The 27,277-nt window shown below is 37.9% G+C and overlaps 1 protein-coding gene across 2 annotated transcripts; it reads right to left on the bottom strand.

Moving 5' to 3' along the window:
• SNX5 (sorting nexin 5) lies at positions 1-27,277 on the bottom strand. 2 transcript variants are annotated; one of them, XM_072409487.1, is made up of 13 exons: positions 27,081-27,238; positions 15,489-15,593; positions 13,822-13,932; positions 12,624-12,745; positions 10,266-10,389; positions 7,624-7,719; positions 7,368-7,473; positions 6,158-6,233; positions 2,466-2,505; positions 2,287-2,373; positions 2,019-2,178; positions 965-1,050; positions 1-345 (listed from the first exon to the last, which is right to left on the bottom strand). In XM_072409487.1, the coding sequence occupies exons 1-13, from the start codon at positions 27,117-27,119 to the stop codon at positions 295-297; spliced, it is 1,203 nt and encodes a 400-aa protein (XP_072265588.1). In that variant the 5' UTR covers positions 27,120-27,238; the 3' UTR covers positions 1-294. The 2 variants fall into 2 exon arrangements, with proteins under 2 accessions (XP_072265588.1, XP_072265589.1); XM_072409488.1 differs by lacking the exon at positions 965-1,050 and having other exon boundaries at positions 27,081-27,277.

Raw genomic sequence — 27,277 nt, 5'->3', positions numbered from 1 at the left:
TTTCTGGTAATATATACAATAAAGTAAATTTATTTTGCCAAAAATTCTTCAAATAAGAAATAATCTGAAAATAGATGCTAAAGCTCCTTACCAAAAGATTAAAGAACATTTTTTTTTTGAGACAAATACATTTAAACGTTCTTATAGGTATTAACAAAATATATCTATTTTAGATCATGATAATCTTTTATTTCTTTAGGATCACGTGTGAAAATGCCGCTGCTCTTCTTGACGTTATCTCTCAGACTTTTCGAAGTGCAATCAGTGCTTCCAGGTCAAATCATCCCAATAGATTTAGCTGTTCTTGAACAGGTCAATGCAGCTTTGTAATAATGAGATGTTATTCTGTTAGAGAGAAAGGAAAATACTATTTATACACAGTAACAACACACAAAACAAATAGAAATGTTATGAATATTTCAAGGGTAAAAAGCTGGTCTGTTAGCACGAATAAGGCTTATGTAATATAGGAGATGCAGAAAAACAAGGAAAAAAAAGTACATTCTTAGGGAAAAATAGTTGGGACACAGTGAGATGCAAATGGATTTTTTTCTCTCTGAAATCCTACATTGAGACATAAGGATAGTGCTGCTGATCACAGGATAAATGAATGTAAGCATGGGTAAATTCCATAGCTGCCAGTTCAGTTTGTTCTGGTAGCCAGAAAAAAATGTGCAAATGTAAAGTTTTGTTGCACACTCGAGATCAAAAAGGACAACGTTTTACCATATACGAAAAAAGCCATGAAAAAAAAAAAAAAATCAGCCAATACATTCAAGGACTGTAAATTTGCAATATTTAAACACTTTGGGTTTAAATGCATTGAAATGTCATGTTAAAGAATCTGATAGCAGGCTTCAAGAGGAGGCTCTTGAACATCTTTGCTATGACATCTGCAGTACTTGAATAGTGACAGGACAGCATTACGAAAAGAAGGCATTACATGGGTCATGGTGAAACAAACCTTGGCATGCTTAATTTCTAGTTCTGCCATCTCTACAAGGTTTTTCCGAAAGGCAGACACTCTCTTTTTCTTGAAGCTTATGAGCTCTGCAAAACAAGAACGGTCATTGTAATATTTAAAAAAAAAACCCAGAGAACATAATGTAGGCGTTACATTTTTAGAATAATAGAAACAGGGGACTCCTGTGTGCACAGACTTGAACAGAGTTGTAGGTCAACTACACTGCATAGTACAGAATGCTCCACTATTTCTCACTTTTCAGACTGTGGCAGGAGACTGGATGTTCGTTAATATAATCAGTTTAGTACTCATTTAGAATACGTGTCATAACAAATTATGTCATTATAGCAGATTCTACAAATGATTGTCTTAAAACTGCAAATTTTACAAATTTTGCAATTTACAAGAACCAAAAAATGTAAATTATGATCCATCAACTACACTCCAAATGCAAACCAAGTGCTTGGATATGTGTGGGTTTGTGTGAAACCGCTTTTTATATCTGTACAAGTAAGTGAAAATGCAGAAGTAGTATAAAAAAATTGAGACAGGTCAAAAACACTTCGGCAGTAAAGCAGAATCATCCCCAGTACAAACTGAAACTGACTGCATTGATCCATCCACACAAGTGTGAATAGTGACACACACACACACACACTTTTGTGACAAAAAAATTTAGAAATCTGAAGTCATGCTTGGGCTTGCGGGTTGCAGTTAACATTTAGAAACATAGGATTTTGCTTTGCCCAAATATTGAGAATCCCCCAATTTTTAAAAAATTAGAATTTGATTCAGTTTTATTTTTTGAACGCAACATCTAAAAATCATTTAAAAAATGCCTAGTAGGGAAACCCAGAAAACTAATTTTGTGTGTTCAATAGGTGACATTTGTACTCCTGTAAGTAACTAATTTGGTATCTTTTCTGATAAAAAGGAGAAGCTAAATGTCACCTTATGAAGAAAATGTTCTCTTTTGCTACAAAGAATGTAAACGTCACAAAATGACAGAGTTAGTGAAGTATGCAGAGCGAAGTAAGATGTAAAACTCATCTACCTTGCTTTCCAGACTCCGAGAGCTTCTCAAATTTCTGGCAGCACTCTTGCTGATGCAATTCAGCTTGCTTTACATCTCTGCTTTTTAATCGAGCTTTATCAAGGGCTTTATTAGAATTCTCATATTCCCCCAGGCTTTTTGTTCTCCTGTGCAAAAGGTCCTGTATCAGGAATTGAACAAACAAAAATTAATTTGCATTTGTAATTGGTAACCTGCAAATTTTACAATTGTAACATTACTGATATTTTCCAGACTAGAAATAAATCACCTTGGCTGCCTCTATATTAAGCATGTAATATCTCAACAGTTCAGTAAGTTTCAAGTCTTCATCCGATGCTACTCGTGCTTCTACTTTCTGTAAGGAGATTTTCATGACAAACATGCATCAAGTTATAAAATGCAATTTGAAACACTTTGTGCACAAGAACTGGGGAGGGAGATACTTACTCTGAGCTTTTCAAATAACTCAGCAAATTTGAGTAATAATCTGCAAAGAAAAGATAATTCACCATGTTGGTTAGTATCCATGGAAATATTAACAGTTTGGTTACTGTCCCTAACCTGAGAATGAACTTATCACAAACCTGGCAATTCAAACAAAGCATATGCTCTAAAATAAACAGCATCTCCTGCCCCCCCTTTCCCTATCTATTAGAAACTGCAGATAGTCCGATAAAGCCTGCAACATCTAAACCTTTTCCTTCTCAGCTATACTATCCCGGGCTTGAGGCTTACATGCAATTCGATTTCAGTTCTTCACAATGGCTCAGCATTGCATGTGAACATTACAAAGAGGGTTGTCTGTACAGATGTAGAATTCCAACTCATTCAGCTTGACTTCCACCTATCAATGCATTTTCAAATTTACTCAACTCAAATTTACCCCTGAGCTAGCCCACTGCTTGCACCAGGGCTCAAGAATCCTAAAGGGAGTACTACTGCAAGGTGCCGTGTTTTTTTTAAGGAAGTTATGTATAGTACCCCGCTAACCCTCCCACCAACTGATCTACCAACATTGCATAGGAACGAGCAGTAAGCCATTGATATCGCCCAATGTAAAAGAAGATAATAAAAATAGAAAGGATTTAAAAAACATAATATACACTGAATAGAAAATGTATATTTAATATACAAAACACATACAAACATTTTATAAATTACGATATGGAAATAAATACAATTTATTGAACTGAGCATTTCTAAACCTGAATAATTATTGGTTTGGTAGTTATTCTGTTACAAAAGACATGTCTACACACAGTTTTTATCACTCATTTATTTGCTCTGCACTGGACTTTGTATACCTCGTGGGCGGTTCCGCATCTCTATTTTTCATGCACTTTGAATATTTACACTACAGCCTGAAAGTGTACAGAACTTGTCACAAACAGTCCTGCCCTTACTACCCAGCATCAGTATTTAGCAAGTCAATGACCTGGAAGATTTATACAGTTCACAAGGTTAGTGGGTCAAATGCAGAGGCATAACAGAAAATACACATGGCTTCTACGGCCACCAGATTTCACTACTTGGTGAATCACTGATCTGGGAGAAGTATGCAGGTCATAACCCCTAACCTCCTGGCTATGAACTACTTTCAAGGGATTGGGACAGGATAGACATGACTGCCTAGAAAAATCAGGCAACTTTACAAAGTCAATTATTTCGTATGCTTAACTGTAATCACCTAATTGGCAATTTCAATGTTTCTGCCGTAATAATAAAGTAGGATCCCTTACATTTTACAAAAGTGTTTAATAGTTAACATACAAATATTGGATTCACTATTTAGGTTATCGAAATGCAGATAAACTGAATAAATTAAGAAAGGAAGCAACATTACTGTCCAATACGTCTGAGAGACCTAATGCCTAAATAAAATAATTAGCTTCCCCAAAAAAATAAAAATAAAAATAAATAAAAAGTAATGTTAACCATTACTTGCTGTTGTTGATCTTCATTATTTGGATTGCTGCAATACTATGCTATTCCCCGTGAACTTCAAAGCAGCTTAAAAATGCATGTGTGATGCAACTCACCACATTGCAAAACACATTATCGGCCTGTATGTTGCACGGTGTAAAAATGATGCCTGCCCCATGTAGTTTCAGCATATTTACCTTGAATGGTCTGTTTAATGTACAGCAAGAGTAGTCAATGGATTACAATGTGTGTGTTGCAGCAAAACAATGCTAAAATAGGCTTGAATAGAAAGAAATCACATATGATCAGGGGGTTTAGGTAAAGCTGGAATAAAACTAGGCAATTCAGTGTTTTCAGGTAGAAGTAAAGACATGGCCATGAAAATGTACAACAGAAAGCACTCGGAAATGCACTATAATGTGGCTGTATGCAGTGTGCCACCAGGAAAATTTCTTAGTGTGGAGAAAAATAACCCCAAATAATTTGGGTGGTTTCAATGAGAATTAAGACTGTGTAAATGACAACTAGAATTACACTGACTGCTAATAGGCAAAATTGCATCTTCCTTTTGAAAGCCTTAAGGTGGTCTAATGCAAATTGTGTAAATAGGGCCTGAAAATTCTACTAATAATTACACCATGGCAGCCTTTCCCTTTCAAACATTGCCAATAACCTATTCAAAAATTAAAACAATGTAATTCATAGCAGAAGTACATATGGGGGGGATCCATTTATTCTAAAATAAAGATATATAGAGCAGAAGTCACACCAGGTAAGATGTTAGAAGTCCAGGTATGTGGGGACAACTGTCTCCAAATTGTGCACCCACTTAGTCAACCTCATTCATGTACCCCTGGTTAGGGCAAAACACAGGTTTGCTTAAAAGGTCCACCAACTGCTAAGTTAACCACTATTCCTACACCAATTTAAACCACTCTCTTTTTCAAAAAAGGGCAGATTGCATGGAATTGAGAGGTTCTATGAGTGGTGCTGCAGCACAAAAAAAATGTAATTTGAACCTGAATGTCAACCTTTTTGGCGATCTCCTCTGATTTACTGTGGTGTTTCTGAGAGAAAGTGGGGGAAAACTGCTGCAATGGGGCAACTGCTAACCAAAAAACTCTGACAAGTCCTAATCATTTTTAATACCATTCAAAACTAAAGCCAAAATAGTAACTAACCTCCCCTAACACTTAACCCGTTTAATCAAGCCTAATTCTTACAGATAAACAATAGGAAAACTGCTAACCACCCAGGTACGATGAATCCAAGGGATCTATTTTATGTGCCAAACAATTGTTTTACCCCTGTATCCAGTTTCGAGATTGGCACAGCTCTGCTACACAGCAAAGAACCGTCTGTCAGGGGAGAAGATCTGATTTTATTCTCTTGCATTTCAAGTCTCCTTTTCAACCCTTCTCTGTGACTGGATGGTAAATAAAGTGTCAACACACTAATAAACTTCACCTTCTCCCCCCCAATTGGCATGCCCAGTGCACTGCAGAACTGACTAACTCCTTGTACTGCTTCTCGCTCCCTTACTCATTCTAAGCTTTGATGTGCAGAGACAGTAATAGGCCAAAAACCAATTCCAGTTCAGATAATTACACTGCCTTTAATAAAAATGTTAAGGATGTAATTCTTTATAAGACACCAATAAATGAATTGTCTGCATATTTTATACCTGCACTGAGTTCATGTTTTAGAAACTATAACCTTAACATTTATTCCCCAACAACTAAATTATTGTACTCTACCTACCAATAATGGAACCTACCTGTCCCTTTGCAATCTATTTTACGGTTGTCTAACAGAGAACTGCAAGCAAAACTTTTTCAAGCTCTCATAAAAGTCAACTATTACCCATTTCCCTCACAAGTTAATTTTTGTGTTTCCCAATTTTTGATTCTACTATAAACAGCCCCAATCATGCAGAAAAAAAACTTCACCGATTTTTCACATTACAAGATCACATTCATAGAGCAATGACAGACCAAGCTAAACCAAAACAACACTGCCCTCCCGTGGAGTAATCTCGATGACAGAAATGTATTTGCTTGCTAAAGAGCTATGAACACTGGAAGACGTAGATGAGACCATTATGAATGTTGATGGGCCTCTGCAGAATGGAATGTGTTTACCCAACAAAAGGGAAGTCATTAAATTCACTTCCTACTCCACATTCTTTTCCGCCCACAGATGACAATTACACTTACTTTCTAAGTTGTATGTTCTCCTCCTCGGCTACAGAGACCATAGAAGCTGAAACATGGATGTGATCATCAGCAACATCTGCAGAGAAAGCAGGAAGCAATATTAGAAAGGTAAAGAGGGTCATAACACTAGTGGTAAACAATAACTAAAAGGAACTTGGAACTCCCAGTGCAGCAATAAAGACATTTTTTTTGATCATTCATTATATTATTTTAGCAGCAAAGGGTAAAAAACAAAAAAAATGTACAGTATATCCTTGCACCAATATCAACGACAACTGCTCTACTGATGTGAGGTTTGGACTCTGACTAAAGAAATTTTTCATTAGTTATATTGGAAGGTGTCTGTGTCTAACATGAAAAGACTTCAATAATTATGAATTAATAGTCAACTCTTCTGCTGCGACTCTTCTGGAAAATCAACTTCTACTCCATTATGTGATTGGGCGGTAGAGCTGGAGCAGATGTAACACATGGAACAGGTAATAGGGGAAGATGAGGGGCAAACAGAACAATAATATATTATATGGGCAAAATGGGTGGATTTTATGGAATCCCTGGAGTTGTTGAGGTGAAATTATATAATTTTTTTTTTATTATGTATTGGGTATATAATATTGGTATTGGATTTATATTGTTATATATTTGTAAACATTTTGAAAAAAAAAATAAAAATACAAACAAAAAGACTTCAATGGTATAGCAGATATTGTTAGCTAAACACTGTTCTCCCACCATGCATGTAATAAAATTGCCTATACAAAAGTGTGAACGTCCTGCTTCAGGAGAAATACTACTAGGCTGCAATGCAACACCCAAGAGCTTAATAATAGTAGGAAATTAGGTTTATGACAAAGTAGAACCTATCAGACTTTAGGTGACCTCTGGATCTGGCAAATAAAACAGGAAAAATAGTCTAATCTCTCTGGCTAAATCCTTCAATAGATAACCTGACAACATGGTGTGGTGACCCACACAGCAGATCCACTCTGCAGGCAGCACTGGTGTGACAACACCGGTGATGCCTTGAAAAAGCTATAGGAAGCCAGATACAAGACCACTTTTTCCTTCCGAAGAAAGATTTGCAGTAAAACAATTTTATTACAGGAAACAGTTGGACAGAAATGGAGTAGGTTTTAGTATAAAGTTAAATAGTAATTTTAGTAAAAAGTTAGAAAAAAAATAATAAATCAACTTCATAAGGAATACAAACTTTTGTGAGATTTTGTCATCTTGTCAGCCTTAGCGCACGAGTCCTTGATCTTATTGTAATAATTCACCAGAAATACTTTTTCTTGTTCAAAGAATTCATCAACTTCCTGTTGAGGTTAGAAGGTTGTAAAGCGTTATCCCATAACATAGAAGCTTTAAAACAGCCATTCTTAGAGTTTAACAGAGAAAGGGAAATATTATCTGTCAATAATAAAAGAATTTAATATAAAAGTAGAAAGTAGCCTTTAGGTCCCCACCTTTACTCCAGACAGAAGAACTTCATCAGCACTCTTCACCACACTCCTGAAGAATCCACCAAACATCTCTTTAGTGTTTTTCCGCCTTACACTTAACTAAAATATTTAAAAAAAACAGTAAATAAGCCATTAAGATCCTTGAGGATAACCAAATTGTTTCTAAAACTAGAACCTTATATCATCCTTGATATGATGCTTGAAAAATGAAAAATGCTTGAATAGCTGATTTGTCCATAGCAATCAAGCAAGCATCTTTTCTTCAAACCACTACTAAAGAATGGACAACTTTGATAGGTTGCTCTGGGTTAAGACAGGAAGCAATAGCTCGGACAAAAATAGAAACATGTTTTTTTTTATGGGGACACATTACAATGGGCAAAGATTGTATTCTTTTCTGTGCCTCTTTGTTTTGGCAACTGGTCTCCCTATTCCCTGCCCTGGTTTTAAAAGGACAGGAAGTAGGAGGAAAGTTTCCACAGTGGATTCACATACAAAAATAAAATATGAACGCATTTGTCTGTGTTCCCTTTGGGATGCCATAACAGTTTAGACTGTTGAAGCATGCAGTCTACAAGACCTCTGAAGGTGCCCTGTGGCGTCTGGCACCAAGATATTAAGATGAGATTATTTAAGGCAAAAGACTTCACCAGTCTGCTTTTACCAGTTTTCTTTTTCCCAGGTAAACAACATACACACAATCCAAAACATGTCATCAAAAACAAAGATCATCAGACCAATTGCTCTGTGGTCCAGTTCTGCCTCTTGTAGGCACTTTTGATGGTGGTCAGCAAGAGAACTAAACCTGGTCTGTGGCTACACAACCCAAATATGACAAGCTGCTATCCACTGTGTGTTCCAATGTGTTTTCTCTCATAGCTAGTATTTTTTTCAGCAATTTGAACTACAGTAGCTCTTCCTTTAGGCTGAACCAGATGGGTTAGCCTACTCCTTCCATGCTCATCAATCAATAAATCATGGTTTCCACGTCCTCGATGCTGATTGTTTATTCTTGGACTACCATTGTAGGTAGAAATACATAAATAGGTACAACCCACTGCATACCAGAAACACCCTATTAGGGAAAGCTCTTGTCTAGCAATCACAATTTGGCCCTTGCCAATTTTTGCTGCTACATAACACGTTCAAGGGCCGACTTGCTGGTCAACATATTCCACTTCTTCCGAGATACCACCTTGACTAGAAACTCAAGTTATTTATTTCACCTGTGAGTGTTCTTTTTGTTTAGGCTGATATTTCTTCATTTTGAAATATGTGTGTGCGCGTGTATATATTGCATACATACACAAAGGGTTTGCAGTCCTTTGGACTATTATTCACACACAGTCCGGAGAATACCATAGTTTCTTAACTTGCTGTTAATTTATAGCAGGCCTCTGGCATCCACAAACTGTGTAAACAGTAGCAAACCACATAAAACTTGTATGTTTTTACACTTGCCACTAAAACATTCCTTTACTGAACTATAAACACTATATAAAACAGCTACAAAACACATCTCTGCAATCTGATGTGCTGCAATCAAAGTTTTCTCAAAATATGATGACCGTCTGCCATGGTATTTTGTACTTCCTTTGAACAAGTGTTTATAATCCAATCAAAAAATGTTTATATGTAGTTTGAACAGAACAGTTCAGTTATAATATAATCTAGTTCAACTTATCTATCTATATATACAAAATAGAGACCAGCTCACCTTTGGATCTGGTAGGTTATTTATCCATATATTAGATTACATGGATTTTGTAAGGGTCCACTTACTCTTTAGTACCTTCCTCACCTCCCATTTATTTATTTCCTTGTCTCTTCCTTTTAATACTCTCTAACAGTTCATGCAACATTCTAGAATTGTACACACATGCATTCTCCCCATATGTTTGGAGCAAATTTACATCTTGATTTTATACAGTGCAAGGTTTGATGGTTTCTGTACCTTTTATTGCTCTTCCAATATTTACTGGAAATGATGCTGCATAAGCATCTCACCGTTGCTGAATTCCTTTCACTTATCTTTCCCAGTCTAGCCACACTTTTACAAAAAGCAAACAGCACACAAACACAAAGCTTTCACTGGGAGCCTATAACACAGGAATCCTTTTTGGGTGTCAGGGGTCACCAAGCTCTGTTTCTCTACCAAAATGATTTTCACAGAGACTGTGTGAAACAAAACGTGGCAAGTTATTACTGTGCAACAGATCCCACAGGCTGGTGAGCCAACCTTTACTACATTGTTACAACAGAATACCCCTTCACATGACATCAGTGAAACTGGGTGATCCAGCAAAACTGGAATGGTTTTCTTCAAAGTCATTTGGTAGCAAAAATGTTTTGAATCCTGAACCAGATCCATTTCAGGTTTGTTGGATCACCCAGCTTCACTGATGAAAGTGTATCCTCTCCAGCCTTGGAGAGCTTTAATAAATCATGCCCAAAGATTTATATATGCATTTCAGAAGCTGCTTGCCTGAAGCTCTTTTTTTTAAATTTAAAAAGCATTCATGGGGTTGTGAAATTACATGACTGTAGCTCAAAAATACTGCAACTAAATGGAAAAACATCAGCAAATGAAACAGCTGTATCAGCATCCAGGCCCCAGGTTCTACACAGGAAGGAAGGGTGCTTACATCTTGGTCGTATTCCAGGAATATATGGAAGTTACGATCTTTGCTCAAGATAGGATGAGAGGAGAGTCTCTGCAAAAAGACCTCATGTACTGCCACAGTTTTCTTAAAAACAGCCAGATATTCTCTGTAAGGAAAAGGGGAAGAAAGTTACACAATGTAAAAGCACAAAGCAAGCCTACTTCACTGCTGCAGTTGTATAGTTCAGAAAGAAATTCAGTTTTTCAAAAAAAGAAAAATGAAATCACACAACATAAATGCTGGCAGTTGTGTTGTCCTTCTGCACACATCTGGCACACCAGCCTTTGCGTTCCACTGTGCGAGCCCAGGAAACTTTAATCCCAGGAGATTATCTGTATGCAATATAAACCCTGGACAAGGCTCCACACACATTATCATACAGGAGAATTATCTGCCAAACTTCTAAAAACACATTCATTTTTCCTGCCAATAACCACAGCTGCTAGCCAACAAAATCTGTTAAGAAAAATAAACCAAAAAAATCTACTGAACTAATGAGCAGTTTTTACAGGTGAATAAATTTTGTTTACTAAAAGAAAGAGTGATTTGCAATTAGAAGTCATTTTTGGAATAGGCAATGAAATCATGTTTTACTCATCACAGACAACTTAGATTTTCTAGTTCATTTTCTATGCAGAATTTGTAAATAAATTACCACTGCCACTAGAGCAACGGGTTACACACAAACATGCACAGATGTTCAATAGAGGGGGGCAGCTATAGCAAATTTTGCAAAATTTGTAAAGTTGTAAAATTTTTGTAAAATCACTTATACCAATACTTTTAGTGTTTCACACTACAGTGCTTAGTCATAAAGTATCACAATCTTTACATTGTACTAAGTAGTCAATAGAAAAAATGAGTCTTTTAATAAAAGAAAAAAAAATAGTTGTATTACAGTAATTAGAAAGTGGGGAGGAGTTGTTGCCTGCATTACCATTGTGAAGCAGATTCAGCTCTTTTTAACCTGGTGATCACTGCCCCCAAGTAAGAAAGGAAAATCCAAAATTTTAGACTTGTCACTAAGCAGTAGGTAAGGTAAACCTTCTACATGGACAACTGTTCTAAGCGGTTTAAAGGAGGGCAGCTCCCTTTACTTTGGGAGAATTCCCTCCACCTTTATGCTGGAGAGAAAATGAAGGCAAGCTCCCACAGTGTTACAAACTGCAAAATAAATTGAAACGGATGTGAACACTTTCCTACTCTAGCCATAAAGTTAGTCTATAAAGATTAAAATATCTTTCATGTCAATCCACTACAAGTTAGAATGAAGTATGTGGACAGTGAAATGAATGAATGGTCACAAGAGCCAAAAGAAAAGCCAAAAGCCAAAGAGTTGCTATGAAGTTTAGGAGTGGGGCTTAGGCAATTACATAGGGAATTCTTTGGCATATTAAGCCAAATCACCCAGCAGTGCTGTACCAAAGTACTCATGAAATGGGAGAATTTAAATAGACCAGTGAGTGCTTTGGGTGTGTCACAGGAACGGGAAGAATCGTTTAAATGACTAAATGCACTAGATGAAAGAAGGTCACTTGTTCTTACTGACCCAAGTGGCAACCCGTGACTGTAATATAGAATGCATTGTATGCAGGGACCATGGTGACTCAGACTCTCTACAAACAAGGCCTCCGGCTCTTGACAGTTTTTGTTGGACAAGATTCCACAAAATCAGGCTGGTGTTAGAACAGATTCTTAGTTAGGAATTCTATGAAAAGTATTTCAGCCAATAAATCAGAAAATGAACATTGTACAGAACACATATTTTAGTATATCTGGAGGAGATCTTAGTGGATGTCTCTTGCTGCGCCTATCCCTTGTGAGGTAGAAACAATGGTGGCACACTGGAGAAGATGGGTTTCCATTTGCTTCTCATGAGATAACTCATCTGTGTGGTGCTCTTCATTCACGATCTAGTCGCAAACTTGGGGGCTGACCAATCTGCATTGCTTAAAGAGTCCTCTTTAACTGCAGTATAGAAAAGATAGGTCACTAACTAGGATTAACCAGGACTACATTGATAGAAATTTAGATGAATTGTTAGACAAAACAGCTCTTTTATAGGCCCTTCAAGTGTGTATTTAGACAAGGCGTTTAGCTTTAAAAGGCAAAAAGAGGTATCCGCAATATGAACACCCTTGGCTGTTTAGGACAGAACAGCATCTCCAGATGCAGCACCACCCAGGTTGGCTGCTATCATTTTAGTGTTATATGCATCCTATACAATTAAACCATATATACACAAACAACTATATATAAACAATTAAGATATCGTACTCTAGCTGGTCTAATTTCAAGTACAAGAAAAAAAAATTATTTATGCATAAAAGCAAAACATACGCTTCCAATTCTTGTTTCATTTTGGCAAATTCATCCTTTGTCATGGACCCTTCTCCTTCGCCCAGCTTTTGCATTTTTTCCCTGGGCCCATCAAAGTCAGGTTTTGCAGGTGCTGGTGGAATCTAGACAGAATATTAAATAGATGAATGCAACATTTTACTGGATACCTCCTAACCCAAGATGCAGTCATACAAAATTTTACGTTTACTTTACAGGCATTTGTCCTACTCTGTGCCAGCCCATTGTCCTGTGCAAGCTATGATCCTAGGTACATAGGACTTTCCCTTCACTTCTGGCCCAGCACAGGTTTACTGGAAAAACTGATGTTATCAATTTGCAATGTACGCATGTTTGGACTAGTCAACAGACTTTGATCATGTGTCTATGGGAAAAGGCAGAGTGCTTTAGAGACATCAGTTTGAGATGGTTTTGAGATTATTCAGAACTGGTTGCTTTTGCACTCCCACAGACTGGGGAAATACAGAGAGAAAATCAGTTTTAAAGAAATCAAAAGCCTGTTCACACACATCATACTGTACTTGTTTAATAGCAACAAAGTGACCTTGCCATCTACCCAAAATGATAATGCAGGTAAAGTACAGAAAAATCAATTATGTTTTTTCTTTCGGTTACACAAATAATTTTTTGTCACTTGTAATGTGCTAAAAAATACATGCACTGCATGCCGCAGTAAAGGCACATCCCCTTCTGCCATCCATTTATATCCTTCCCCACCTCTTTCCATAACTTTGTATGTAACTTGCAGGGGAGGAGGACTAAGGTAAATATTTCAGAGTGTCAATTGGGTGACAGCACCTAGTGTACTGGTACTGCTGACTTCATATTCAAGATGGCAGAGCTTGGCAGCAGTCTTTGGATATTTGAATGTCTAAACATGGGATGAACCTACGGATAAATAACATACCTGACATATATTAAATTTATAGTTTTGTAGGAAAGATTGGGTTATAGTAAGTGGTTCTGCAATAGGGTTTCTTTAAAAAAAAGGGGGCAATACAATTAAAAATGAATATTTGAGTATCTGTGTAGTCTAAAAATGATTTCACCATACATTTCTATTTTCTTCCTCCACAATCTGCAAACAACACACTGCATTATATCACTGAACTAAAAATTAGGTTTCAATCTGATATTGAAATAGGAAAATAAACTACTGCAGTTAATGTAAAATACCCACAATAATGCCAGCATAATCTTCAGTCTCCGTAAGGGCATCATGTAACCAGACAAAGTCATCGTGGTGACGCGTCACAGAGAATTCTGGATTCTGGAAAACGTTCAAAGTAGTCTGAAAAATAAAAGTTATAAATCTGTATTATATAACTACACACAGCTTTCCTAGTGCGGTTTCTATATTCCACTATGCTAAGGCAGTAGGTCTCATATTAAAAATATTAAGGGGCCATATCAACCTGTTATTCGATTTGGCATGTTTACCTGGCCCTACTGATTATGTCTGGATATCTCTTTACAATATCAATTAGACATTCAAAATCTATGTAAATGTGAGAGCTTTTCTAAACAATCTAAGCAATTACATTTTATTTTTTAATTTAAGCAAATAGAGTCCTTGCTCTACATAGATGTAGGGAACATTGTAATTTGCATGGTCGGCATTAGTAAATATAGATTAATAGGCTACCCCCCTCCCCAATGACTCCAAAAAAATAAAGGGAAAACAAAAAAGGTAAAAAAGTTTGAAGACAGACTACACCAAGAGAAAATGTTAGTTGCTCATGCTTACCTCCTTCCCCAAAATGCTACTGTGGCTGCTTCCCTTTCTACAGACTGAATTAGAAGAGATAAAATGGCCATTGAATCCAGAACTCCTAATCTGCATTAAAGCCAGGTAACCTGTATTTTTAGAAAGAGACCAATGGAGTTTCCTCAAGGTCTTCTCTGTCCAACTGCATAAGGCATAAATAAATGCCACCCCAGGGATGTTGCAAATGAAAAATACATATTACATATAAAGATACAGCTTCATGACTAGCACTGACTGGTAGTAGACTATTAGGTTACACTTATGCAGTCCTAAACTAAAATTTTTACCTCAAATAAACGGGTAGACTACCCTTTTATTTGGGGGTAAAAATTAACTTTTTTGGGGGGAGGGGGTTTAAATCTGCAACAATCAAGAGAGACTGGGAATGCAGAGCCTCCCGGGATACATTTGTCGCAGAGGCTTCCAGCGGCTCTTGAAGCATGCCCAATCTCAGGATGAAAAAAAATGAAAATAAAAAATGCCGATCTCACACATGCGCAGTGCGACTGGCACTCTTTTTTTTACCCAAGTACATCACCCAATGTCAGGTGACATACGAAGAAGGTGGAAAAAGGGCAAAGAAGATGACGGCACCCACCGCTTTCTCCATGCTGGAATGAAGGAGGATACCAGGAGGGTGAGGGAACTCCAGGAAAGCTCCGAAGCGATCGAAGGATCTACAATAAAGGTAAGTGGGGTTTTTTTATATTACTTCTGCTTTAAGTTTTCATGATCAGGCAGGTCATTATCGCAGAATAGGGCAAGCAATGCCCCTTTTTGCAATAATGCGTGTTTCTTGCCAGATCACGCTGGGATTCTGAAGTCAAAGCTGAGCTACGCATGCACAGCTTTGGCTGCCAGGGCAACTCCACAACCCCAGGTCCTGTTTATGTGCGATAGGGATGAATCCCTGGAACAGGCAACCAAGATGGCCAGAGAGTCTGTAGGAGGAAAAAAAGAGAAGGAAGCTGATGGCATCCTGTGATGGAACACAGATAAGGTTACATGGATTTAATAGTAAATGCCAACCTAAATGCATTTGTGGTCTGTGCTTCCTCTAAAGAGCACCCTGATCTCACCTTTGTGTGGACAGTAAATTTCACTTTATCTCTCTCACTGATTGCATCTGGAATGTCAATCTGTAGTGACGGGTCGGTATTCAGATCCACAGATACAGACCTAACCTATTAGCGGAACAGACAATAGATCAATAACTACAATAAAAAGCCAGATAATACAGTCTTTACATCAATAAAAAGTATTTCACTTAATACATTAGAAAAAAAAAGTAGAAACATACAGTATAGTTTGTGATATACAAATAATATTATCAAAGATTTACATATAAATTACATTTTCTAATATACCGTTGGAAAAACACACACACACACACTTTGTGCCCAACATTAAAAATTTAATTGGGAGAAGAACAGTTTCATGTTAGATAGAGATATGGATAAGATAGATAAAAGAGCTAAGGAATGTAAGATATTGTCTATTAAAATAAAATGATTACCTTTAAGACCGACCAAGCATTAATGTACCGTATATATATATATATATATATATATATATATATATATCAGTTATTTATTCACTCATGCACGCACGCACACACACACACACACACACACACCTTTCAATATATGCAATCTCTCCCCATGTAAACAGTTCCTTTTTTTATTATTATTGGTATAGAGAGCTTTTTTTTTTGTTCTCTTTCTAACCAGTACTAGACTGACATATGGCATTGGGCTCTTTAACATCAAAAACTCCTCCAGTTTTAGGCTATGATTTGATGAACCATAGCAGCTCACCACATAAATGTAAAAGCACCACCAAGATCAATATTAAATATATCAATATTTAAAAGAATGATTGGGTTGTAAAATAGATGTTTTCACAGGTGGTAATCAACAACATGGTAATGGTGTTGTCACTGTACGGAGATTTTATGAATCGGTCTCCTGATGAAAAGCTTCCATCGACTCCCATGGGAACACTTCCTGAACTCCTGGTAATCATTTTTTAAACTTTCTTTAAAACCAACTGATGTCCCCCTTTTATACGTTTCCTCTTCCTGTGCAAGACTTGTAAAACTGCTATAGGAGCAATTTTAAAGCCTACAATAAAGTCCACAAAATGCCTGTAAAAACTTCCTAGCAATATGCATGTATTTTCTTTGCAGACATCCCATGGCTTTTTTTTACACCCTACTCCCTGATGACCTGAACACGCGATTTCCCCTTTTTTTTTTTAATTAGGAGACATTAAATAGCGGAATTTGATGTATGGACACTTAGATATAAACTAGGATAAAAAGTTTCCAGAGTGCACATGAATTCTGGCTGCAACCTGGTAGTTACTTGCAAGGAGGAAACTATGAACATCATTATATATTTTTTCTTCATTCTCCATCCTAGACAAAATCCAAATACTTGGGTTTCACTGTACAGGAATACACCACTCTACTGCATGGAGACAACTCTTCTGGTCTATAAAAAAAAAATGGCTATCTAAATTAAAAAAAAAAAAAAGCCATCTACTTTTTTCTTTTTATACAGGGACAGCTTATAATGACAAAATATTGTTATGGACAAAATGTCCTCCCTGGAATTACACTTGAGACTTTGGGAGTTCTCTGTAGCACCAGGTGTCCCTACTGATCCCCAGGGTAGCTTGCCTGTCAGAATGCAGCAAGACATGTTATTTAATACTATTCTTTCTCTGCCATTAGAATTGGACGATCACCCCACAACAAATTCTTGGACAAGCTGGAAGATCTTATGACCTATCCAGTGCTTCCAACCTGCCATTATCTTCCCATTATTATCTCCTAATAAATCAGATACACTGCTTTTTTGGATATCAAAAAACTGCATTACAGGTAAAAGGGGAGGTTTGACTTACAATCTATGGCCTCTCCACACAAAAAATAACCTTTTGCAATTAATGCTTTACAGTCTGTTTATCCATGTGTTCAACAAAACTTCAATGTATTTGAAGAGATTCAATTAGAAAAATGAAAGAATATTTAGTAAATGTAAATTACTGACCCCTATTCATTGAAAAAGTTGTTATGCAAATATACATATGTAGAAAAAAATCATTACAATGGTGAAGGGTTTGCTAAAGATCAACAGAGAAAAAGAGGAAATAAAAAGTCATACTTCATGTCAAACACAAAAGACTAGTAGAGGTTGCAGAATTGTAGTTGTGAGTTCACTAAAAGTCATCTTCCTCTTTTAACAAAGTCTAGAACTATAAACAAGGAGAAACTGCTGAATCTGGGAAAAAAAGAGATAAGCTGAATGTATCAACATCCTGAGATAAATGTCAGGAAACAGGCAGAAGAAGAATAACAGATTCATATAGTCTAGTAGAAATCCATTGAGATTTTTCTCACTCTTTTAGGAAGGACTGGTAGGGCCATTATGCTTGAAAGAACCTGTGCTAGGAGAATAAGGTCTATCATTGTTGACTTACTTTTTATAATGTTAGTTCCCTGGATGTCGTCAATACTGTCTGGGTAATGGACGTAAATCTAGTACACAAATCACAACTTTTTCTTTTGCTTGGACCTAACTGGCACCATGATTCTGCTCAGTCAGTAATGCAAAGTACTGAAGCCAGAGATAACCAGGAAACTAGTATTTTCAGAGGAGATCAGAAGGTCCTTGATCCCTATAATGACCTTTTCTCTAGAGCCCCACAATGAATTTATTGCTGTGCTGTAATGCTAGGTTAAGATTGGCATTGGAAACAGACGCTCCTTTCCAGCTGGTACCTTCCCAGCCACCACTCCTTATATTACAGTGGACAGTCATTAGTACTGGACCACTCACTGCCACCTCCATTCATGCACATTGGGCAGTCATGGGTGAGACTACATGAGAAGCAGTTCAGGGACACGGGAAAGCTGTAACTGCACCCCAAACTCCCAATATGAACATAGCCCAATGCTTCTCATGTCCTATAAGAAGGATGTATTGGTTGGCATATGTTATTTTGTCTGCATCGATGCCACATGGTACCACTGCTCTTGTATCGTGCAAGTGATTAATGGAACTTGTTTTTATATGCCAACTGTACATCCAGATCGTTTTGATTTTATCGGTTTTTACTGTGTGCAGCCACAAGTTTCATTTTTAGGGCACACACAGCTTTACACGTAGTGCATGTCTTATCAGCCAATCTATTGGTCTGACATATTGACATGCCCGGGTGAATGTAAAACAATCATCTACCCCACCTCTCTGTCCAGACACGGCATATCACCTTTTGTGGTTAGATTAAATACAGCAATATAAACCGCTGTGTGCAGACTGTGGGTTATCTATGCTGTCAGACTTGTGATTTGAAAGTGAAAAACTGAGCGAGTGTACACTACAAAAATTCTATCAGTATACCACCACTACAGTTTTTTCTGTATACACACAATAAAAATGTTTTCTTTATGTTTGTAGGAGTGTTGACAGGGCCCCATAACCCTCATTATCCAAGAAGTATATGCAGGGCTGCCTAGGTCACAAAGTCAGAGCAACAACCTGTGGGTTAGCTGAAAGGAGAGAATAATAATAACCACAGAAGCACATGACGTGTTACTTATCGCAGTAAAAGAACAAAACAATGCAAAACTTTAACAAAGAGGTTCAATTCAAATAATATTAAAATGTAACTCCATTTCAACCCGAGTCAGAAACAAATACACCATAAATCATTAAAACTCAAACAGGATCTGAGAATTATGCCAAGGCTGCAAGCACAAGACTGGTTTATTCTCATGTACAGGAGAATTTTATTCTTCCTGCAGGAGGAAACATCCAAGATTTTATTACTCATGTACTGTATTTCAAAGAAATGTATTAAATACACAAGAAAGAAAAACCCTTTTTCTGCTTGCTTAAAAAATAAAGCATATGGTTATACCATAATTGGTGACTAGCACAAAATTCCTCATTTAGCACCGTTTTAGTCCAACTTCCGCCCTGGTCATTTCAGACTCACGTAATGAAAGGGCCTGAACAAGGCTAAACATCAAGAATGCTGCAACAGGGGACTTTAGCATGGGTTGCAGCTCGAACATATAAAAATAAAACACAAAACAATATAAAATGGTACACAGACTGGCGAGCGTTATGGTTTACTACCTTGCTAAAAAGTTTATTTACTGTGCATTGAAGTGTGTGAAGTCAAGCTCTCCCAAAAGTAGCTGAAGAATTAATATGTCATCTCTCTTAATGGTGGATCCACCATGTATTTCTCCCGAACAGGATGTCTAGGTCAACAAATGGATGCTTCTCACATCTTAAGAGGGGTTTCATTATGACCTTACTTCAAACTCGGGCCCTGATCAGAACTTTGCCTTAAAGTCGACCTAAACTTCAAAAAAAAAAAAAATCTTAAAAAAAAAAAAAAAAAAAGTTGCAAGGAGCCCATGGTGTTTTTTTCTTTTATCCTTACACTGCACGTGTACCATGTAGAGCAGAGTTCAGCTGTATATGCAGCACCATAGGAGTGGCCATCCAACAGCCAAAGAGGATCGCAGTGCACTCACTTTTGTTCTGTTCTCCAAGCATCTTCCATACAGAAGCAATGACCAACATTTGTATTCCCTTATTTGAAGTTGGGTAAGCTAAGCTCTTATTGCAACCTTTTGCCCATTTAATGTTCTCTGTAATCGAAGAAGCAGCTCAGGCAATGTTACAAGATCCACTTTCAACCCACAATCCAGTTTACTGTTAGGCACAAAGACTCACTGGAATCCATTACAATTAGAAAGTAAAGATGCCGGCTTTATTGGTTTGGCTGATGTGTTCCTGTAGATTGTACATCACCTTTATCGATACATTAAAAGTCATTATGCATTTTGCTACCTAAGTTAGTTAGTTTGCCAGCCAAGCTACCAGGACAATTGGAAGTCTGTACAAGTGTTGAACACAGAATTAAACCCAAATATAAAATAATAATGAATATCATATCTTAAGATACAATAATAAAACTAGATCTAGAATTCGCAGCAACATTCACCTTTAAAAGGTTATCCCACAGAATATTTGGTGCTGCCTGATGTTCTCAGTGTAACCTTTACACTAAGCCAACATCATCCTGGACCCTCGGAGGAGAGCTCAGCCATCAGCTCACCTATCCGTTACAGTTCCTCTTCCTCTATCCATTACAGTTTCTCTTCCTATCGGCATTCTTCTTTTTAGCACATTGGCCCCTTGTACTGCTGCTTCTATCAAACTGCATCCCTGCTGAACAGGTATGGCAAGATGACATCAGGTTATATTTCTTACAATAATATCATTTGCGGTTGACTGCAATTCTACTGAACACTCAGCTGCGTCCCCAACCAATCCCATTCAGAAACCATTTTGTGCAAGCACTTGCAGTGGATTGCAGAATGGTATCAAGTTGCTTCTAGCTGCGGTTTTGCTTTGCTTCCACTAAAATAAGAACAGCACCACAACGGCAATACATAAAATACAGCAGTTTGTTGTGTGTTTGGGAGAAAATAAAATGCATTTTTTAACCACAGCAAAGAAAGGGGACTTAATGATGTATTTATGATTACAGAGCTACTTTGTCTTTTATAGCTGCCTAGAGTCCAGTTTGAAGTTGCAGACAAAGAAAATGGATAATTTTAGATAAACACTAAAAGCAGAACTTTTAGAAGGCAGTTCTGACCCCTGCCCAGTTCTTGGTCTCACAAAGGTAGGTGGTCAGTCACGGGACAACGCACTGTGGAGATCAAAACACTGAATTCAAAGTTTGGGTTTCATCCAGCAGAGCTCGATTACGTTCACCAGTGGCACCCAGATATCATTCCAAATACAATCCAAAGCAGAAAACTACCCATGAAACATTTTGCATTCAACACCCACAGAGAAATATTAGATCAAGCTGAAAAAATGAACCTTGGAAAATGTAATATGAATATAGTTTGCACATTGCAGTGGTAAACATCATATCAGGTGTTTGGATACATGATACACCCATCGGATTAGCACCTCACAATACAAGGGGAAAAAGGATGATGACTCTTGTGTGGAACAGCTTCTCTATAGAGAGATCGAAATATCAGTGTAATAGAGTTGTATACTTTACCTACCTTAGTTGACACTACATTACACGTTCCTTGATATTAAAACAAAAACAGTGAAAACATCCAAAGAACCTCATAACCCCCCCAACCTCCAAAAATAAAGGTTCTTGCAATCAATAACAGTTAAAAGTTTTATGACAAATCCATTGTCATTGTTCTAGTATTGTTCATTCCATTCAATGTACAACACTGCGTAATATGCTGGCGCTATACAAATACTGTTTATTAATAACTGGGAATAAAATAGCGGATAGAAGAAATGAAAGTGATTAGAACAATGGAGGCGCTGGCAAACCTGTATTGTCACTGGAATAAAAAAACTCTTCATATTAATAGTCCGCGGGATTTAAAATGATAAATTTAGTGATCTGCGAGGTCCGAAAGGTTGGCAACCGCTGCACTAAATAACCCTGCTGTCTGCTAGTGAAAGAACAACAGTGAATCTCTCATGAGCATTGCCCCGTCTCCCATATTTGTGAGATTACTGATGAACCACATAGAGAACCCTCCTGCGTATCTTTGCATGGAAAAGTAAATGTCTCAACGTATAGATTTCTGATGTCTCCATACAAGTAAACAGAATTGTCTCTTACTAAAGTCAAGACTTTAATTGTGCAATTTGTCACTGGAGGTTATCGACATTTCCTCTTACTGACACAGCACTTTTCCTCCGTTAACATCCCCTACTGTCAGAGAAACTGGTAATAGTTTCTGGTAAATTGCAGCATTTAATCCCAATGGTGTGTAATAGGCACCAACAATTAAACACTTATGTTCAATGTCATACCCCTATCAATTTATCAGCCGCTACCAGTGAGCAAACCCAACAACCACAACTTGGGAGTGTCAAATAGTCCGAGTTTATAGTTTAATATCTAGCACATCTTGGACTTTGCTCCACAGCAAGAGCCCATGCCTTCTATTAGTGACCAAAAAATACACACGTCCTTATTTAAACTCTGTACAAACCTGTGTGGAGGTATACAGTGCACATTAAAAGCAACAGAACAATTATCTGAATATCAATATGTTAACAGACTGATCTTTCCTTCTATCAAGGAATAGGAGTACTGGAGAATGGGCACATAGATCTATCAACAGGTGCACATATGTTAACATAAGGATGGAGACATACATACATACACCATCAACCAAACCTAATAAACAGGTATAGAATGCATGGTGGTATTCCCATGGTTTTATTTGAAAATGTTCCTTAATTATTTGGATCACTTTGATGTGTTCATGCCTATTGTGCACATAATATGCTATGGACACAGGGGCTTTTCCAGGTTACCTTTAAATCTTCAACTGGCCATAGCAATGGCTTTGGTATAGTCTGATAAACCTCCTAATGTATAATAAGGGAAAATATAAAAATATGTCTCAAAATCTAAACAGTATTTTTTTATTTTAAGTCTACCATGTTGCACACATGTGAAATGTACAATGCTTTTATATCTATATTACCAATATGTAATAAATGCATGGAATAAATCACTTTCATTTAAAGAATGTTAGGTGTGGCCTTGCAAATTGTCTTCCATCTGGTCAAGTGTAGACATGTGGATATAATAATTATGGATGTATTATATGCTATTAAAAGCAATACATTTTCTTTACTTTTTGTCTGCAGCATATTTTTTATTTCTTTGGAATAGACAGACAATATATGTGTTGTTGATTTAACTTCCTTTTTTTAAATGTAACCATTTTTCACTGTGAATAGGATATTTTCAGGAATAAAGCTATCCTATGATCAAGAATAATGACCTCTTTTAAAATTATTAGTTATGAAGTAATGTGCATTCTTATTATTAAACAGTAATTATATAGCACCAAAATATTACACAGCGCTGTACAATAAATAGGGGTTGAAAATGACAGACAGTGACACAGGAGGAGGAGAGGACCCTGTCCTGAAGAGCTTCCAATCTAGGAGGTGGAGAAGTGTCACACAATTGGAGGGGAGATATGGAGAGGAAGTAGAGAGGGTTTCAAGAGAGGAGAAAAGAGAACGGCTAGGGGAGTATTTTTCTAACAGGTCAGAAAGGTAAGTGGACAAGAACTCTGGAGGGATTTAAAAGCAAAGCACAGGAGCTTGAATTTGAAGCTCAGGTTGTGCATCTGTCAGAGTTTCAGATCCAAAACTCGGAAAGGATGGGATTTCAAATGTGGTATATACATTTTTCATCAATCTTTCAGGAGTTCCATCATCAGTTGTCACCCAATGACCAAAAAAAAAAAAAAGATAATGGCTGACCCAGGAATAGATGGCAGCAATGATGGTGGCTTCAGGGAATGCAGAGTGCATAGAAAAAGGTTGGCGGGTACCATAGTTAGCCATTATGGCAATAGCTTACTAACCCCAAGAAAAGTGTAGTTCTGCTTTTAACTGAAATTCTTCAACTTTCCCTACTCCAGCACAACTTTCACATGCCAGGACCCTGTGTAAGCTCTAAACTGACTTGCTGGCAGTTATTTGGCATTTAAACAAGACTAAGGAATTGTTTCTGACTTGCATGTGACAGAATTCAGCCAACCTGAACAGGCAAAAGAAAGGATTACTACTGTGCAGTGTAACATTTGTAGGGGGTTTACAATGCATAATCCTTTATATTTGATGTGAAGGGCTTAATATTCTCTGCAAAGTTCGGCAAAGAACACAGACACATGTAAATTACAGCATTCTTCACAGATATTAGCCCCGGTATTGTGACTCAACTTTTTGGTAACCACCCAAAAAAATCTAAATTTACTGTGTGGTGCATTAAGCTAAAAATGACTGGGAAGAACACTAAAATTAGTAAATAAATTCTAATATTGATAACAATATTTCAGTACTGATTAGCATATAATTACTTTCTTACTCCAGGCATCCCACAGCCCTCCATCCATCTCTATACTGAACACAAATCAGCAGGCCAGAACAGGCAAAAGTGCATCTGTAAATGGTGATGTTTGATGCAGCACCCACTTAATACGAATGCTATAAATGAAAACTGAATAACAAAAAAAAAATGTATGCAAACTAAATCTAGTGTGCACAAAGACAAAAACAAATATTTGCCTTGGGTATAAACTGTCTACTTTTCAGACCAAAGAATTGTGTTGAAATGAATTCAATAATAAAGCATGTGATCTGAATGAACCCAAAGACACAGGGACATTGTGTGCAAGTTCTGTTCGTAGTAATTCAACCAGGGGATTGCCGAGGTCTCCAGAAAATTAATGGTGCTAGGGGATATCACACGTGGACATGTGAAGTACTTTTTTTGTCAAATCCCCTTTTATTACAGAAGCTAAAGCCAGGCATTTGCTATTTCATCTATGGCCCAAGCACATCTGCATTTAGAAAAAATGCACAGGGCTGAACCTGGAATCCAAATTGCATTAAAACTAAAAAGGGACCCCATGGTCATGGCAATCACCTGATCTGGTATGAGATAAGTTCACCACGGTGTGATGTCCCAGGTGCCATTGTAATTAGAGACTGGTAAGATAGAAGACAATTCCCAATCACTGTACCCCCACCAGTGCCAGTCTCCTCATCTACTCTCAGTGCCCACCAGTGCCAAGGGGTCAGCAATGCCAGCCATCCTGGCAACAGTTGGATCACAAACACTAATCTCATAAGACAACAAGGAGCTTGTCCAGCAATATACAGTACACTGTAATACCTCCTGATTGTGCAAGTACGGCAGCTGTTCCATCTATGGACCTGGTTTTGTCAGTACGATAACAATCCACCTATAGCTACGGTTCTGGTTGTGGTAGGAAGGCTCAGATTCCGCCTAAAGTAAAACTGGAGAATAGAGGTCTTGTGTGCTTGTTCTGGGACTTGTTGAATATGGGGGGGGGGGGTTGGTTTAGGTTGTTCGTGAGAACGAAGCTTACATGTCAAAAGATATTCAATGAAAACTCTATAGATAAGTACAACAAAAATTCTCACATTCTGTATAAGAGTACATCAATTTTATATGTAGTTCTGATTCCACCTATAGATAAGATTCTGGTTTGGTGAATACAGAACTGATCTCAACTATACAGTTTATATTAATAGACACAATTATGTCTGTGTCAGTACAGTACTGATCACGGCTATAGACTTGGTTCTGGATGGGTCGAGGGGGTACCCATCCCGTCTAAAGATACAGCACCAATCCTGCCTATAGACATGGTTCTTGATGGGTCAGGGTGGTACCCATCCCGTATATAAGTACAGTACTGATCCTGCCTATAAATAAGGTTCTGGTTGGGTCAGGACAGTACTGATTCTGACTATAGACACGTCACGGGTTGTGTCACTTTGGTACTGATTCTGGCTATAGATATGGCATGGGATGGGGCATCCAAATATAGATACACAGTACAATACACACCTTACCTATAGCCATGCTTCTGGTTGTGATAGTAAGGATCTGATCCCACCTATAGATTCGGTTCTGGTTGGGTCAGTACTTTACTGATCCCAACTATAGACACTGTTACAGATGGGTGAGTGCAGTACCAATTCCACCTATATACACAGTTCTGGCAGTATGGTACTGATCCCACCTATTGATGGGGTTCTGGCTGGGTCAGTACAGTACCAATCCCAGCTATAGACATGGTTTTAGATGGACCAGGGTGGTACCCATCCCGCCTATAAATACAGAACTGATCCTGCCTATAGATAAGGTTCCGGTTGGGTCAAGACAGTACTGATCTTAAGTATACACACAGTTATGGTTGGGTCAGTACAGTACTAATTCTTGCTATAGACACAGGACCAATTGTGTCACTTTGGTACTGATCCCAGCTATAGATATGGCTTGGGATGGAGCATCCAAATATAGATACACAGTACAATACACACCTTATCAATAGCCATGGTTTTGGGTGTGATAATAAGGTTCTGATTGGGTCAGTACTGTAGTGACCCCCAACAATGGTTGGGTGAGTGCAGTACCCATCCCACCTATAGACACAGTTCTGGTTGTGGCAGTATGGTACTGATGCTATCTATAGATGCGGTTTTGGTTGGGTCAGGACTGATTTAGATTATTGTTAAACAGGATTTATATAGTGCCAACATATTACGCAGTGCTGTACATTAAATAGGGGTTGCAAATGACAGACAGTGACACCGGAGGAGGAGTGGACCCAGCCCCGAATACACATGTGGTCAGATATGTTCAGCACCCCCGCCCTGACATCCAGAGCTGATCCCTGGTCCTTACATGTGGATATGTAGGTGTGATTTGTATTGTGGGTCCCCTCAGGTATGGGCCCTATAATCACAGTGCAGAATAGGAGATCTATGATGAATATTATTATATAACGATGTGTTAGAGGTGTGAATCTCTGTGGTGAGGAGTCAGGAAGGATTAGGAAGCATTGCCCTGCACCTCCATGTGTAATGATTACCTAGCCTGTGCCCCCTATATACAGAGCACATCACCTACACCCAGCCTGGCAATATGTCTGCACAGGGAACAGCCTGGAATCAGGAAGTGCTCTGCTACCTGCAATATGACACTCCCTGGGCTGACATTAATATATAAACACCCAGCCTCAGTACCTTGCCGCCACTGCCTTCCTCCACCGTCACGGAAGCCATGCTGCTCCTGCAGAACACCTCGGTGCACCTCTCCGGAACAGCCGCCCTCTCACTACGAGGCTTCCTGACTTGGAACGCCTGGAATCCACCGGCACCCAACTCCACAAAAGCCACACCCACATCTTCCATCGGCCCCGCCCATACGAATCAGAAACCAC

The sequence above is a fragment of the Pyxicephalus adspersus genome, chromosome 4, assembly GCF_032062135.1.
Source record: "Pyxicephalus adspersus chromosome 4, UCB_Pads_2.0, whole genome shotgun sequence".
NCBI lineage: Eukaryota > Metazoa > Chordata > Amphibia > Anura > Pyxicephalidae > Pyxicephalus > Pyxicephalus adspersus.
This window is presented reverse-complemented; position numbering and strand designations above follow the sequence as displayed.

What these genes read in the sequence shown, in the direction of transcription:
- SNX5 (XM_072409487.1), bottom strand. Translation starts at nt 27,119, where the DNA reads ATGGCTTCCGTGACGGTGGAGGAAGGCAGTGGCGGCAAG. An exon ending in GAGAACATACAACTTAGAAA is followed by an intron (nt 2,506 to 6,157) that starts GTAAGTGTAATT and finishes TTTTCTTTGCAG; the next exon opens with ATTATTACTCAAATTTGCTG. An exon ending in TTAATATAGAGGCAGCCAAG is followed by an intron (nt 2,179 to 2,286) that starts GTGATTTATTTC and finishes TTCCTGATACAG; the next exon opens with GACCTTTTGCACAGGAGAAC.